The 12,029-nt window shown below is 40.4% G+C and overlaps 2 protein-coding genes across 6 annotated transcripts in view; one reads left to right on the top strand and one right to left on the bottom strand.

Moving 5' to 3' along the window:
* The window catches only part of STXBP4 (syntaxin binding protein 4), an 81,792-nt gene extending 71,520 nt beyond the window's left edge, over positions 1-10,272 (bottom strand). For 2 of the 4 annotated variants that reach the window (XM_075519214.1, XM_075519217.1), the window contains exons 1-4: positions 4,685-4,832; positions 3,864-3,912; positions 329-402; positions 44-139 (exon numbers count right to left, since the gene is read on the bottom strand). In XM_075519214.1, coding sequence (XP_075375329.1) covers positions 44-139; positions 329-402; positions 3,864-3,912; positions 4,685-4,817 — 352 coding nt within the window. In that variant the 5' untranslated portion in view covers positions 4,818-4,832. Of the gene's footprint in view, positions 1-43; positions 140-328; positions 403-3,863; positions 3,913-4,684; positions 4,833-7,846; positions 7,979-10,254 lie in introns of those variants that run through there. The other 2 variants (XM_075519216.1, XM_075519215.1) reach the window with 2 other exon arrangements.
* Positions 10,273-10,276: 4 nt separating this feature from the next.
* COX11 (cytochrome c oxidase copper chaperone COX11) overlaps positions 10,277-12,029 on the top strand; it is a 246,673-nt gene continuing 244,920 nt past the window's right edge. For both annotated transcript variants that reach the window (XR_012778161.1, XM_075519221.1), the window contains exons 1-3: positions 10,277-10,667; positions 10,780-10,935; positions 11,705-11,830. Coding sequence is in view for 1 of the 2 variants with exons in the window: in XM_075519221.1 (XP_075375336.1) it covers positions 10,311-10,667; positions 10,780-10,935; positions 11,705-11,830 (639 nt within the window). In the remaining variant the exon portion in view is untranslated. The remainder of the gene's footprint in view (positions 10,668-10,779; positions 10,936-11,704; positions 11,831-12,029) is intronic.

Below are 12,029 nucleotides of genomic sequence, written 5' to 3'. Positions count from 1 at the left end.
TTATATGCAGCATGTTTGTAACAAAAAATTTCAAGTTACTTACTATCTACAGCAGCAACCCCTCCGGGTAGAATTCTCTTTATGAAAATCCCATAATCTTCTGCTGTTTGTGCCCGATAACCTCCAATAATTTTAACTCCTGCAGAACAAACAAAAGAATCAAGCAAGAAATTGGTTATTCCACCTACTGTGCTAAATGGATTTACAGTCAAATCCATAAAACCCAGATAAATTAAACTTCTACTAATGACAGTGCAAACTGGAAAAGCTCACCAGGTGCTTTTAGATTTGGTTTACTCTGAATCAACAGAATGTGCAATCTAATTACCTAATCCATTCTGACAATCAGAAAAAGAAATGCGGTGAACAGCTCGATTGATTCCATGAGGGCCCATAATAGTCCTAAGGAATAAAATAAAAATCATTAAATCCCTAATTACAGAAACATATGTAGAGCTATGTTAATATAGAAAAAATTATAGTGACCATGTTTTTAACTCTAATACAAACCAAAACCAGTTTTCTCCACTGACAACTTCATATTGTTTGATACCTCTGCGCCACCCCTTCCCCCAGTGAAAAAATCAATCTCCTCAAAACAAATAAGATGGCAATGTAGAATCAAGTATACATAGTTTACTTCCTTTTCCCCCAAAGCATTTCAGGCTGAATTGTGAATCCCACTTTGTCTGTAATAACAGGATTATGAATAAATAGAAACAAAATCCCACAACCTGGTCCAGCCTAGCATTTTAGGCAAGAAAAATATAGCATAAGGTCTTAGATCAGGTAATGAATATTAAAACAAAATCACAGCTAAGATAGTGTACACAAAAATATTTTCTAAGATATCTAACATATAATTTTGTGGTTATTTATGAGCATAATCTTTCCCCTAGTCTCTCATTTCTTCACTCAACGTTGTTTTCCTTCTCTGTTTTAAAAAAGGCTTCTTTCCAAACTCTATTGCCTGCTCCCCTGTGTACCTTCCCACCCCAAGACAAAATACCAGGATGGCACTTGAAATTGTCTAAAGGCAGATTAATATTTTGGCGGCAGTTGATAATGCTGAAGAATTGAGGAAGAATACAAAGTAAAATTAGAGTTTTGAAACCTAAATTTACAGTTCCATCAGAAACATGACCAGCATACTGCTCTGAGAATGCAAAGTGTTAAGAATTCCTTTAAATCCAGATTACCCTTTATCATTTTTTATTTTCATTTAGATGAGTTATTATTAAAAAATCCAAGTTGTATCATAGCTCCTTTGTCCTCCCACTGTACCATTTTGGGAGAAGACTCACCAGATCCCTTCTAGAAAAAAGCAGAAGCACCACTTGGGTTTTTCTGCTTTGACCTACATATTGTTCCATACTAGACAGTGAGTTGCAATTTCTAGAGCATGATGTTAAATTGAAATGGAACAACTAGAATTCATTAGCAGGGGGGAAAAGAAGATAAAGTGGAGGACACAGTGACCCAAATCCTCCCACGCAACCAAATCCAGCACACAGCCTGAACTCCATGCCTGGCACTGGGTATTCCTGCAAAAGCTGGAGTACATGTCATTAAGAGGTGCCATGCCAGAGGCAAGAGAGAAATCTAGAAGGTCCAAATGTTCCTAAATTCTAGCACCAGGCAAGAGATCCAGCTTCTAAAAAACATCCCTATTTCTTTTGGTTTTGTATAAGAAAACTGGATGAGGTTTTTTTATCAAGGGATAATAAGCACTTGCTCTGAAAAGCAACAATTTGTTCCACAACCTCAAATTCTCAGGTATTTGCAAAATTAGCCTTTGCTTTAGAAAGGTTGGCCATAAAAACAGACCTAATAATTGATCTTCAGAAACAAACAGGAAGCCTATGCTTCAAACATTGTACAATTTTCACTGTAGTATTTCTTGCAGTATTTGTTTCATAGGCTAAAAAGAAATGATGCAGCCTAGTTAGTGTATTTGGCCACCGACAAGAATGCACATGACCTTGCTACTATGTGACAGAGCATATGGCACACTTTGTAAGGCTAAAACTGAACTGAACTGCTTGTACTTAATCACAGTCTGAAAGGAAGAATAAATCCTTAAGTCTGCTATTTCTCTAACAAAACTTTTTTTATAAACTACTACTGTACTACAACAGCAGAGTACTTTGCATTACTACCTAGTACTGTCACTTCAATTATTCCATGAATTTAAATTGATTTGAAGCCGAAAGATAACATACTAGTCATGTTCTTTGCAGGTCTGTCCCGATTTGTATCCATCTTTGAAAACTTAAACAAGGTACACTGATCTTTAAAATAAGTAGACAACTAGTCTATTTTTTTCTGTCTTGCCTTTGGCTACTACTGTTCTGTTTCTTGCTCTGCCATGCTCTCAGCAATTTTCAAATAGCAGTTTTTTATTAAAATAAAAAAGCAAGAACAAATGTTATTTCAACCTCACACAGAAGTTTACTTTTGTGAAGCCTTAAAAGATCCAAGCTCAGACTTTAAGTCTAAAGTTCAGAGTTCACCAGAAATCGTAGAACCTATTTATATATTACCATATTAAATGATCGTGAAATATGATCAAATCTAAGCACAAAACACTTAATAGGAAAGGATCTACATTTCTAGAAGTAACAGGCAATACTCCCAAATGAGAGATCCTAACTAACATAAAATGGATTCTGACAAAGAGGATACAGAGGATATACAAACTAATAATTCACAACGGAGAGGAGAAAGTTCTCTCTGAAACAGTGAAATTGTCATGATGTTGCCGGCTACAATTAGAAAGAACTGACACTTTGAACAGATACCTTTTACAAGGCATTCAGTTATGTTTATGCTCTAAAGACTAGATCCCTCCAACATATGTGGTTTAAAACTACTTTATCACATAAAAGTAAAGACAAGGATCTTCAAATGCCCCAAATATGTTTAGCGTATCACATCTTGTTGACTTTCGGTGTTAGTTTTTCTCCCATATAACTTAGAGATGGATCTTCAAGTCAAGCTGCTTGGCACACTTCTAATAAAATAAACAGGGCTTTAACAGTTTCATGATAAAAAGACTTGGATTTAGCACCCATCCAATGTTTATTTCATGTTATCATTATTTAATATTAATGAAATGTTAGAATACTTCCCCCAAAACATTAGAAATATGCTCAACAGTATAAATATGGAAATAGGCTTCTAAACCAATCGGCAGTAGTAACAAAATAATTTCAAAGTTCTTTGCAGAAAAAGATGCAAATTAAATAATCAGATGTCACTGCTCATTCCTCAAGAAGTCATGCAAAAATACTTGTAAGCAAGCTTTTAGCACACAGAGAAGAAAAGATGTGAGGCAACAGATGAAATAAACAAGCAAGACTCTACAAAATGCACACTATAACTTTGTTCCACTAAAAAATGCTAAACTCAACACTCCAACTGAAGTCCTGCCATGCTAGTAGACTAAGCGTGTATAATTTTGCGTAGATGTTCTAGTAAGGCAATTAAAATGAAATCTTTTATACTTTTTTCTATTACTTTTTAGCAGCATACAGAAGGAAGTTCAACAGCTTTATGTTTTATAGCTTCTAGAGACTTATCAGAACATACGGCTCCGGATATTCTTCTGATCTGTATTCCTGAGAAATTATTAGTCATTTATGTGCACAAACAAAATATTTATCTAGATTTATCAATGGAAGAATAATACTGTTCCCTCACAAAATAGGTATTACTTGACACTTAAACAAAAATCTAAATGATAAACTCTGGCTGCTTATGAAAAGAAGCTGAAAATGGCTACAGCTTTTAAATTATCTTTACTGTACTTTTCCCAATTACAGACTAGAAAAATGCCATCAGAACCTAATGCTTAAGCATACCAGTATAAGAGAGAAAGACCATCAAAACGCTCTGGTTCATCTTCATCTCCTGGTGACAGTAAGGACATTCTTCAGTACAGCAGCAGAGACAATGACAAAGCAATCACAATACACTGGAGGTTTCCAATTCAGACGGATAAAGGTTACATGCAGGACAATTTCTGCTACTAAAAAAAACCCAAACAGAGCTCGAGACGAGTGTCTCTGCCTACTTAATCTTCTCTGAAACCCTCTGCGTCACACGGACTAATTCACCTATCAAGGTAATGTTTACTTTTTCTCTGTTTGAAATGGCAATTTATAGCAACTTTAAATACTGAAAATGCAAAACAGAGAAAATTTACTTGCATTTACTACAACTGCAGTCTTATTTATCAGCAGAAGCCAAATGAAATAATTAAAATAAAATAAACTTATTTACTCATGTTCTTCCAATAATTTATTTACATGTTCCCTCCAAACAAGGGCAAAAGCAGTAACTCATGACCTTTCTAAAGCAATCTTCCTAGCAGACTGGATTATGCACATACGCACACAAAAGAGAAAGCCAACAAAGCAGACAGACTGAAAGCATTAATGAAACAAACACCATTATGCTATTACTTTGCATTCTCAATCATGGTGTTGACTTGTGTCATGCTTTAACTTGGGTTTTAGTCTTTCAATATACAAGAGTCAAAAGTTAACACCGAACCTGCGTTATGTATTTTCTCCAGAAATGGAAGCTGACACATCTGGTTTTTTGTGAAAGCAAATAAAAATGGTGAATTTATATCATTGAACTGAGAATAATCTAGTTGAAAGAGTAAAAAATACACCACTATTTCCAGAGGTAAGACTCTCTTCTGATACAAGGCTTGGTCTTGCAGATATGCATATTTTCAGAAGTTCTGAGCACCTGACATCGGTTTGGTTAACCACTACTTTCTTCCAGGCTCGCATCAGAAGATGCATTCCTATTACTCCCCCTCTTTCTAAAAGATCTTAAAAAGATTACAGTTTAAAATGAAAACTGAATATTCTGTGTTCACTGAGGGCTTTGTTTAAGTAGAAACGTGAATCCTCTCTAAAGCAGGGAGTAACCCTGTGATGAGACAGCACCTGTCAGCGTCTGAAGCTGCACAGCAGGACAGCTTGGCTATGCGAGGAATGCATACGCTTATCTCAGGCACCTTTTTTTTTTTCTTAAAGTTGTAGTGACTGTGGTTTCATTAGCACTTAATTGTTCTGGAGAAAGGATCTTTTTGCTTATAGGCAACATGCTATGTAGCGTTCACATATACTGAGGTCAGTTGCTAGAGCCTGCAATCTACACACACAAGAGGGGCAGAAGGGTAAAGTGACCCATCACAGATTAAGGAGCAGATCAGTGATGGAGGTGGGAACATAAAGCAGCCTTCCCAACTCCCGAAATGTGAAGAGCTCCATGGGCATCAATTGGATTGCTCACATCCATTCAGTGATGAAATTTGGCCCTTTGTAGTCTTTTCTCAATCAGTTTAACTCTGCTGGTGTTACTGGCATTACAGTCTGATGAAAGAAAAGCCATTGATATTTTAAGCATCATATCAATTCGATTTGCTCCAGGCAAGGTTACAGAAGATAAAATACCAATAGCCTTTCTCCAACAAAATTGTCACTGTTCTTAACACCAGTGGAATTCAATTTGTGCTATCAGTATCAGGAACATTTGGCAAAACAAATCACTCAGACCGATATGGCTTGTATCCAGTGTCATGTTTTCTGCAATAGAAACACACACACGCCACACACCCCCAATTAAAAGTATGACTCAAGGCTATGCATTTCCATTATTAAAAAGCAAAAAAATATTTTTATTAAACCAGGCATGACAAAATTCCCAACAATTTAAGCAGCTATGAAGTAGTATTAAGCTTCTTATTGCTCCTACCTCTTTTTATTAGAGTTCTTATCAGCAATACATCACTTTTTTGAACAATTGCTCCTCCACGCTTCTTCAAAGTCAACTATGCATTGTTCAGCTTCCTGAACTCATCCCCCAGGCTTCTATCCCTCTTTACCTTAAAATTCTGCTGCTGTGCTGCTTTTAATGTTTCTAAAGGACTCATATAGAAAAATGGTATTATTGCTTCTTTAGCAATTTCCCTGCCTTTTAAGAACACACTCAGGGGAACACAAATTACTTTTTACTTCCAGAAAGATCTAGGAATACTGTAACAACTTAAAATGCCATAAAACCTAATATCAATAAGTAAGACTAAATTTTCAAGAGACATCATTTGTTACTTCTTTATACAGCAAACAAAGTAAGATTCTTTTGCAAACAGGTAGTAAACTATTCTATTCCGGCAACATTATTAATTATGACTCACCTTTCCCAAAGGAAGTTTTGTAATGCTTTAGCAACAGAGATGGACTACAGGATAATTTAGCAGATGACAAAAAGATTTGCAGAATCTTTGGAAGCAAGATTCACAAGATCTTTTTGTTACAAATAAAACAAAGGTCTTTTACAAAAATCCTATACAAGGCAGTTATGCAACTGTAGCCTTTCAGGTTCACTAACCCTAAAAGGTAAAAATTTGTTATGATACTAAGGACCACAGCCAAGAGAACACTGTTATCATACAGCATGAAGAAACACTTACTTCTGATCTATCCAAACCCGCTAATTATTCAAAATACATTTTGCTGATTAGGTCATAAAGATTAAAAGAAAACATATGTCATTATATGGCTACTGTTAAACATGAAAAAAAGCTTGAGCAATGTTGTAATTGTGGAGAAGCATGAATGGTTTGAGGCTAACCCCTTGTGTAGAGAAGAAAGGTATTATTTGAAGTTTAGGTAAACCTCAATTAACATATAACCAAGTACATTCCTGAAGCATTGTGCATTGATACTGTCTCCCAGAAAAAAAAAAAGTATAGAAAATTATAGACTTCCATCATCATGTAGCTGAAGTGCAGTTATACACAGCTTTCACGTTCATCTCCCATGTGAAAAATTACCTTTGGAATACAGTGATCTAGTAAGTGTTTATATAATATACCTTCCACATGAATCTAGCAAGCCATAGCTGTTTTAAAGATGTATCTTTGTATTACATACTCTGTATTTCCATCGGACAAGCAGAGTATGCTTCTTCAGATCCCAGTAAAAGGCAAGTTAATTTTTTTATGTTTTGTGAATTTGTTTTTGAAAAAAATCAAGTTATTTCTGAAGTGGCATAATTCAAAATCTACGCTAAATTGTTTGACAATACTTTTGAATACTATTTGCTCAATTCTACTGCACAAGCACAGCAAACATGATAGTCCAGCAAGAGCTGTCTGTGCCTGTTTTTAATTATGATTTTGATGACAGTGTTGGCATGGTTACTTAGCAGTTTGGGAAGGGTCTAGAGTTACGATTTTCAATCATGACTGAATCCAAGTTTGCCATTTAGAATCTGATCCAACTTTTAAGCGGATAATATTACAGTTTATAGAATGAATATAATTATCATTATATATCCCATGGCATTGGTAAAAAAATAAGACGGTTCCAAAGCACTACATATAAAACATTAAAGGCATGCAGGCATAGTATTCTAAAAAAGTAATGCATGATAATACATAAACTCCATACAGTGTCTTATGTTACCGTAGTGACCCTGTATGTACAAGGAAGTAATTTGCTATATACCTTACAAGTATATTTTCATAGTTGCAGAAGCATTAAGGAATTTCTATGTGGGATTTTATCTCTACAGAACCAGTCCAAAGTGCTGATTAACTTAATGAAAAGCTTAAGAACTATTTCTTCCCTTTATGTGTAAATTCGCTGGTGTTGCTATTAGCTTTTCTAAGATGTTGCTTCAGACTGTTTCAATATCAAAGTTATTTTTCTTTAAGACTTCATCAAAACAAGATCCTACTAATGAAACTGCAAGAATTTTCATATTACAATCTAGTAATTGTATTCCTGTGTGTGTGTGTGGGGGGGGGGGAAGTACTTACTTTTCATCTGTATTTGTTAGGGCATCTGTACCGGACATCTTCTTAGGTGCACTATTTTAATAAAAGTTCAAAATGAAGAATTCTGATACATGAAGCACTGGCTTGTAACCAAGATATTAATTGCTGTAAAAAAGAAGAAACCACTTTTTGAAATTTACATGGCTATGTGTATTTTCAGACGCTGACAACAATTCTTATTTATTACCGACTAGCTGAAATCAAGTGGGAAAAGAGAACTTCCATGATAAAACAGATACACTTCATTGCTGAAAACAGTAAGCAGTTAACTCGGACTTCACTGTATATTGTACCAAAACATATGACATCCTCTTAATTTATGAGGTAGGAATTAGGGTAAACCGGAACCCACTGTGATTAAAATCTTCTAAAAAACCAAGTAACTGAGATTACAATTCCAGGATAAAGTAATGTAACTGCTAAAGACAGAAACAATCTCATTTTTTTCCAGCGGAGGTTACTTAGGGAGGGAATGCTGTTTTGAACGTGATCAGGTGTTTTGTGTGTCTTGTTTTCTCACTTATCTTTTTTAACTTACTGTCTAGTATTCAGCGCCTATGGAATTCTCACGTGAAGTATGTAAGACGTAGGCCAAAACACATGCAAAATGGGGTTATGTACCACTAATGTAGCAAAAAAATCCAGTAATCCACATTGTATTTTTATTAGCACATATAACAGGTTGACAAGAAATACAATCCTAAGTGTACAACCATTTGAAAAATTACTGCAAAAGCCCTAATGCAAAAATATCTATTTGTATCACTAGCAAATCTTTGTGACCTCATGAGCTGTACGGCTAAAGCCTCACATGGCCACGAACCAAGAAAAGATATTACTCCTAAGACACGGTACAAGAGGGACGAGGAACTCTCTGAACACCACACAGGCAAAAAATGGCCACAGGTGCCAGTGGTACCAGTGACACACTACAATCTGGGCCGAAATAACATAGCATCCCTAGGTGCACAGTGTCAGCCTCCACAAAAACACACTGACCAATTCATCAGGTTATGTATTTCTGCATGAAAAAAAAAAATTAAATTCACTTTGGAATACCACAGATTTTCCTGCAGTAAACGTTTTCAGATCTCTCGCTAAAGGATCAAAAGTAATGCCATCTAAATACAGAGGAAAGGCCAAAATATTGCTTCACTCCGGGCTTTATAATTTTCTTATTCAATCCAACTAAATGCAAAAACGAAGCGGTATCAGGAGCTGCCAAAGTCACTGCGTGATTCACGTTACTGGAGCCAGCACAAGAGAAGAGCAGTACTCTAAACCAATAAATTCAAGCATTGCTACAGCAAAGTTTGTTACAGTGCATGGGAAGAAAGATTGTATTTCTGAGTTTGTCTGAACTTGCCTGTCCTGAAGTTGTTGCTGTTTACAAACAACGCTCAATCACTTTGCGACATGTCAATATTTGTGCCTAAACAAAAGCAAATCCATACACAAAGAGAGGAAACTGAACACGAACCAAAGCACCACTGGAAAAAATAATAACCAGTGTCAGTGTCCGCAGAACAGGGAGACCTGCAGGAAGCCAAAGGGATGAAGTCTCCTCTCAGTTAAAAGCACCCTCGCACCAGTCAGTGTATGGCACCGTGTTTACCCCGCAGTGCCCGCTTGCTGCCTACAGAAACACAAGGCTAGAAGATGAGGAGTGCGGGCACAAAGGCGACTTTACAAGCGCTTGGTCGTGCGCTCACAGCCCCAAAGGAACCAGCCATAGAGGTCCTCGTGTCCACCACCCTGTCCTGCTGCCCCTCAGTGCACTCCTCCTCCGCAGTAACCCCGCTGAGGTAGAGGATAATCACTCCTCTCGGCGTGCTTCACTAGGTTAATGCCCTTCTGGCAGACTCTTCGGTGGCCCCAATGCCGCCCGGCACCAGCCCGCCCCGGCACCCCTCGGACAAAGCCGACTCGATGCACGGCGGCGCGGGGGCCCGCCACGGCCACCAGCCCGGCAGCGTCCCCTGGAGAGCCCGAGGGTGCGAAAACCCGCCGACCTTCAGGGCTGCGACAGTTACCTCGATACGCGATACCGCCCAAGCGGTCCCGCTGGGGAGGGAGAGACAACCGGCGGGGTCTGGCGGGAAGCCCCCGCGCCTCAGAGGGGCGAGCAACGGGCGACCCCTCGATGGCAGCGCTCCCTCCCCTCAGCGGCCCGCCCCGCTCCCCCGCCCCCGCGGCGCAAGCCCCACCGCCTCCTCGGGAAGGCGGCGCACGGCGGCTGCCCCTCACGCCGCCCAACGGGCGTCGGGGAGCCGGCGAGGGGAGGGGAGGCGAGGCGAGGCGAGCCGAGCCGAGCCGAGCCAGCCCCCGCAGCAGCCAGCGCCGGGGGCGGAGGCGGAGCGCGCGACAGAGCGACGGGAGCGCGGCCTCACCCCGCCGCCGCGTCTCGCGAGAAGAGCTGCGCCCCGCGCCGGCAGCGGCGCGCGGCATGGGGCTGTGCGGGCGGGGCTGGGCGCGCTGCGGGGGCCTGCGGCTGCCCGGGGGGCCGGGCCCTCTCTGGGCCCCGGCGCTGGGACGGGCCCTTGCCCGGCCGTGCCGTATCGGCGGGTGGGCGCCCCCGCGGCCGGAGGGGAAGGCCCGGTACGGCCTGTGGGCGGCGGCGGGCGGACGGGTGCCGGCCCCGCGGGGGGCCCGCGGGCTACGGAGCTCCAACCCCTTCACCCGCGGGCAGGAGGAGGAATGGCGGCGCCGGAACCGGTCGGCGCTGGCCTACATCGCCGCCGCCGCCGTGGGCATGGTGGGCATGTCCTACGCGGCCGTGCCGCTCTACCGCCTCTACTGCCAGGTACCGGGGAGCCCCGCGGCCCGTCGCTGCCAGCTCCTTCCCGCCCGCGAAGGACGATGGAGGCTCTGGAAAGGGCCGGAGCGGGTCACTCACTGCCTCCCCTTTCTGTCAGGCCACGGGCCAGGGCGGAACAACGGGCGCAGGCCACAGCTCGGAGCAGATCGAGAGCATGAAGCCGGTGAGAGACCGGGTCATCAGGGTCACCTTCAACGCGGACGTGCATTCCAGCATCCAGTGGAACTTCAAACCCCAGCAGAGCGAAATCTACGTGAGTGACTGCGTTTCCACCCTCACGCAGAACCTCCTGGTTGAAAGCGTCAGGTTTTGCCCGGTACCTTTGAGTCACCTTGCATCCTGACCCTGCGGATCCATTGATTTGCAGATCTGGGCCCTGATCTGGAAAAACACACAACTAGGGGAACATAGTCCAGGGTGCTTCCCCAGTACTTCCAGTTAAGAATTTTATATACACCACAAAGTGTGTGTATATATATATTAAAAATATCTATGGTGTAGCTGCATATCTAAACCTGTAGGGTTTTACCAGGCTTTAGCCCTTGTACTTTCTCTTCTTGCCCCTATCCTTGTAGGACTTTTTTTATCTTTCAAAAAATGAACATTTTAATCTAACTTTACTGTTGAAAATTAGTTCTTAATAAAAACTCAAAAGGAGTCATGCTTCTTAATTGGTTTCTGAGTCGAGTACTGAAAGAATTGTACCCTCAAAAATTAAATGTACACCATATATAAATCTGGATATTAAAAAAAGCTCTATATGCTGCTAAACTGCTGAGACTAATAGAAGTCTCATTGGCAAACTGGATAAGATTAAAAATGCACACATATAACACTAGTGGTGCTTTTAGTTTTGAATGAGGGTGAATTGTCTGTAAGCAAAATATTTGTGAAGTAGTGAAGTAACCAACTTGAAACAGCAAAAGAGAAAATGAACTAATTCTAGCTAAAGTCCAAAGAACTCCGAGGGCTGGAGGGCTGCAACAGATTAAAAGTCACTGTGCAGTTTATACTTTATACAGGTGGTACCAGGAGAGACAGCACTGGCCTTTTATAAAGCGAAAAATCCTACTGACAAACCAATAATTGGAATCTCTACCTACAATGTAATACCCTTTGAAGCAGGACAGTATTTCAATAAAATACAAGTAAGTGTGAATAAAGCAAAGATTACATTTTCCTTTACATGAATGAGAATCATTATCTATAAATTAACTTTTTCTAATTTTAATGCTGGATACCATTCTTTGTATGCCAACATTTTAAGAAAATACCTTGATTTTTTTCAAGTGACAGTGCATGAGTTCATTCTTAGCCTTACTGTCTTCATAACAAGCAGAATACATG

This window comes from Mycteria americana, chromosome 16, assembly GCF_035582795.1.
Source record: "Mycteria americana isolate JAX WOST 10 ecotype Jacksonville Zoo and Gardens chromosome 16, USCA_MyAme_1.0, whole genome shotgun sequence".
In the NCBI taxonomy this organism is placed as follows: Eukaryota; Metazoa; Chordata; class Aves; order Ciconiiformes; family Ciconiidae; genus Mycteria; species Mycteria americana.
The sequence above is the reverse complement of the archived record's forward strand: the minus strand, read 5'-3'. Positions and strand labels throughout refer to the sequence as shown.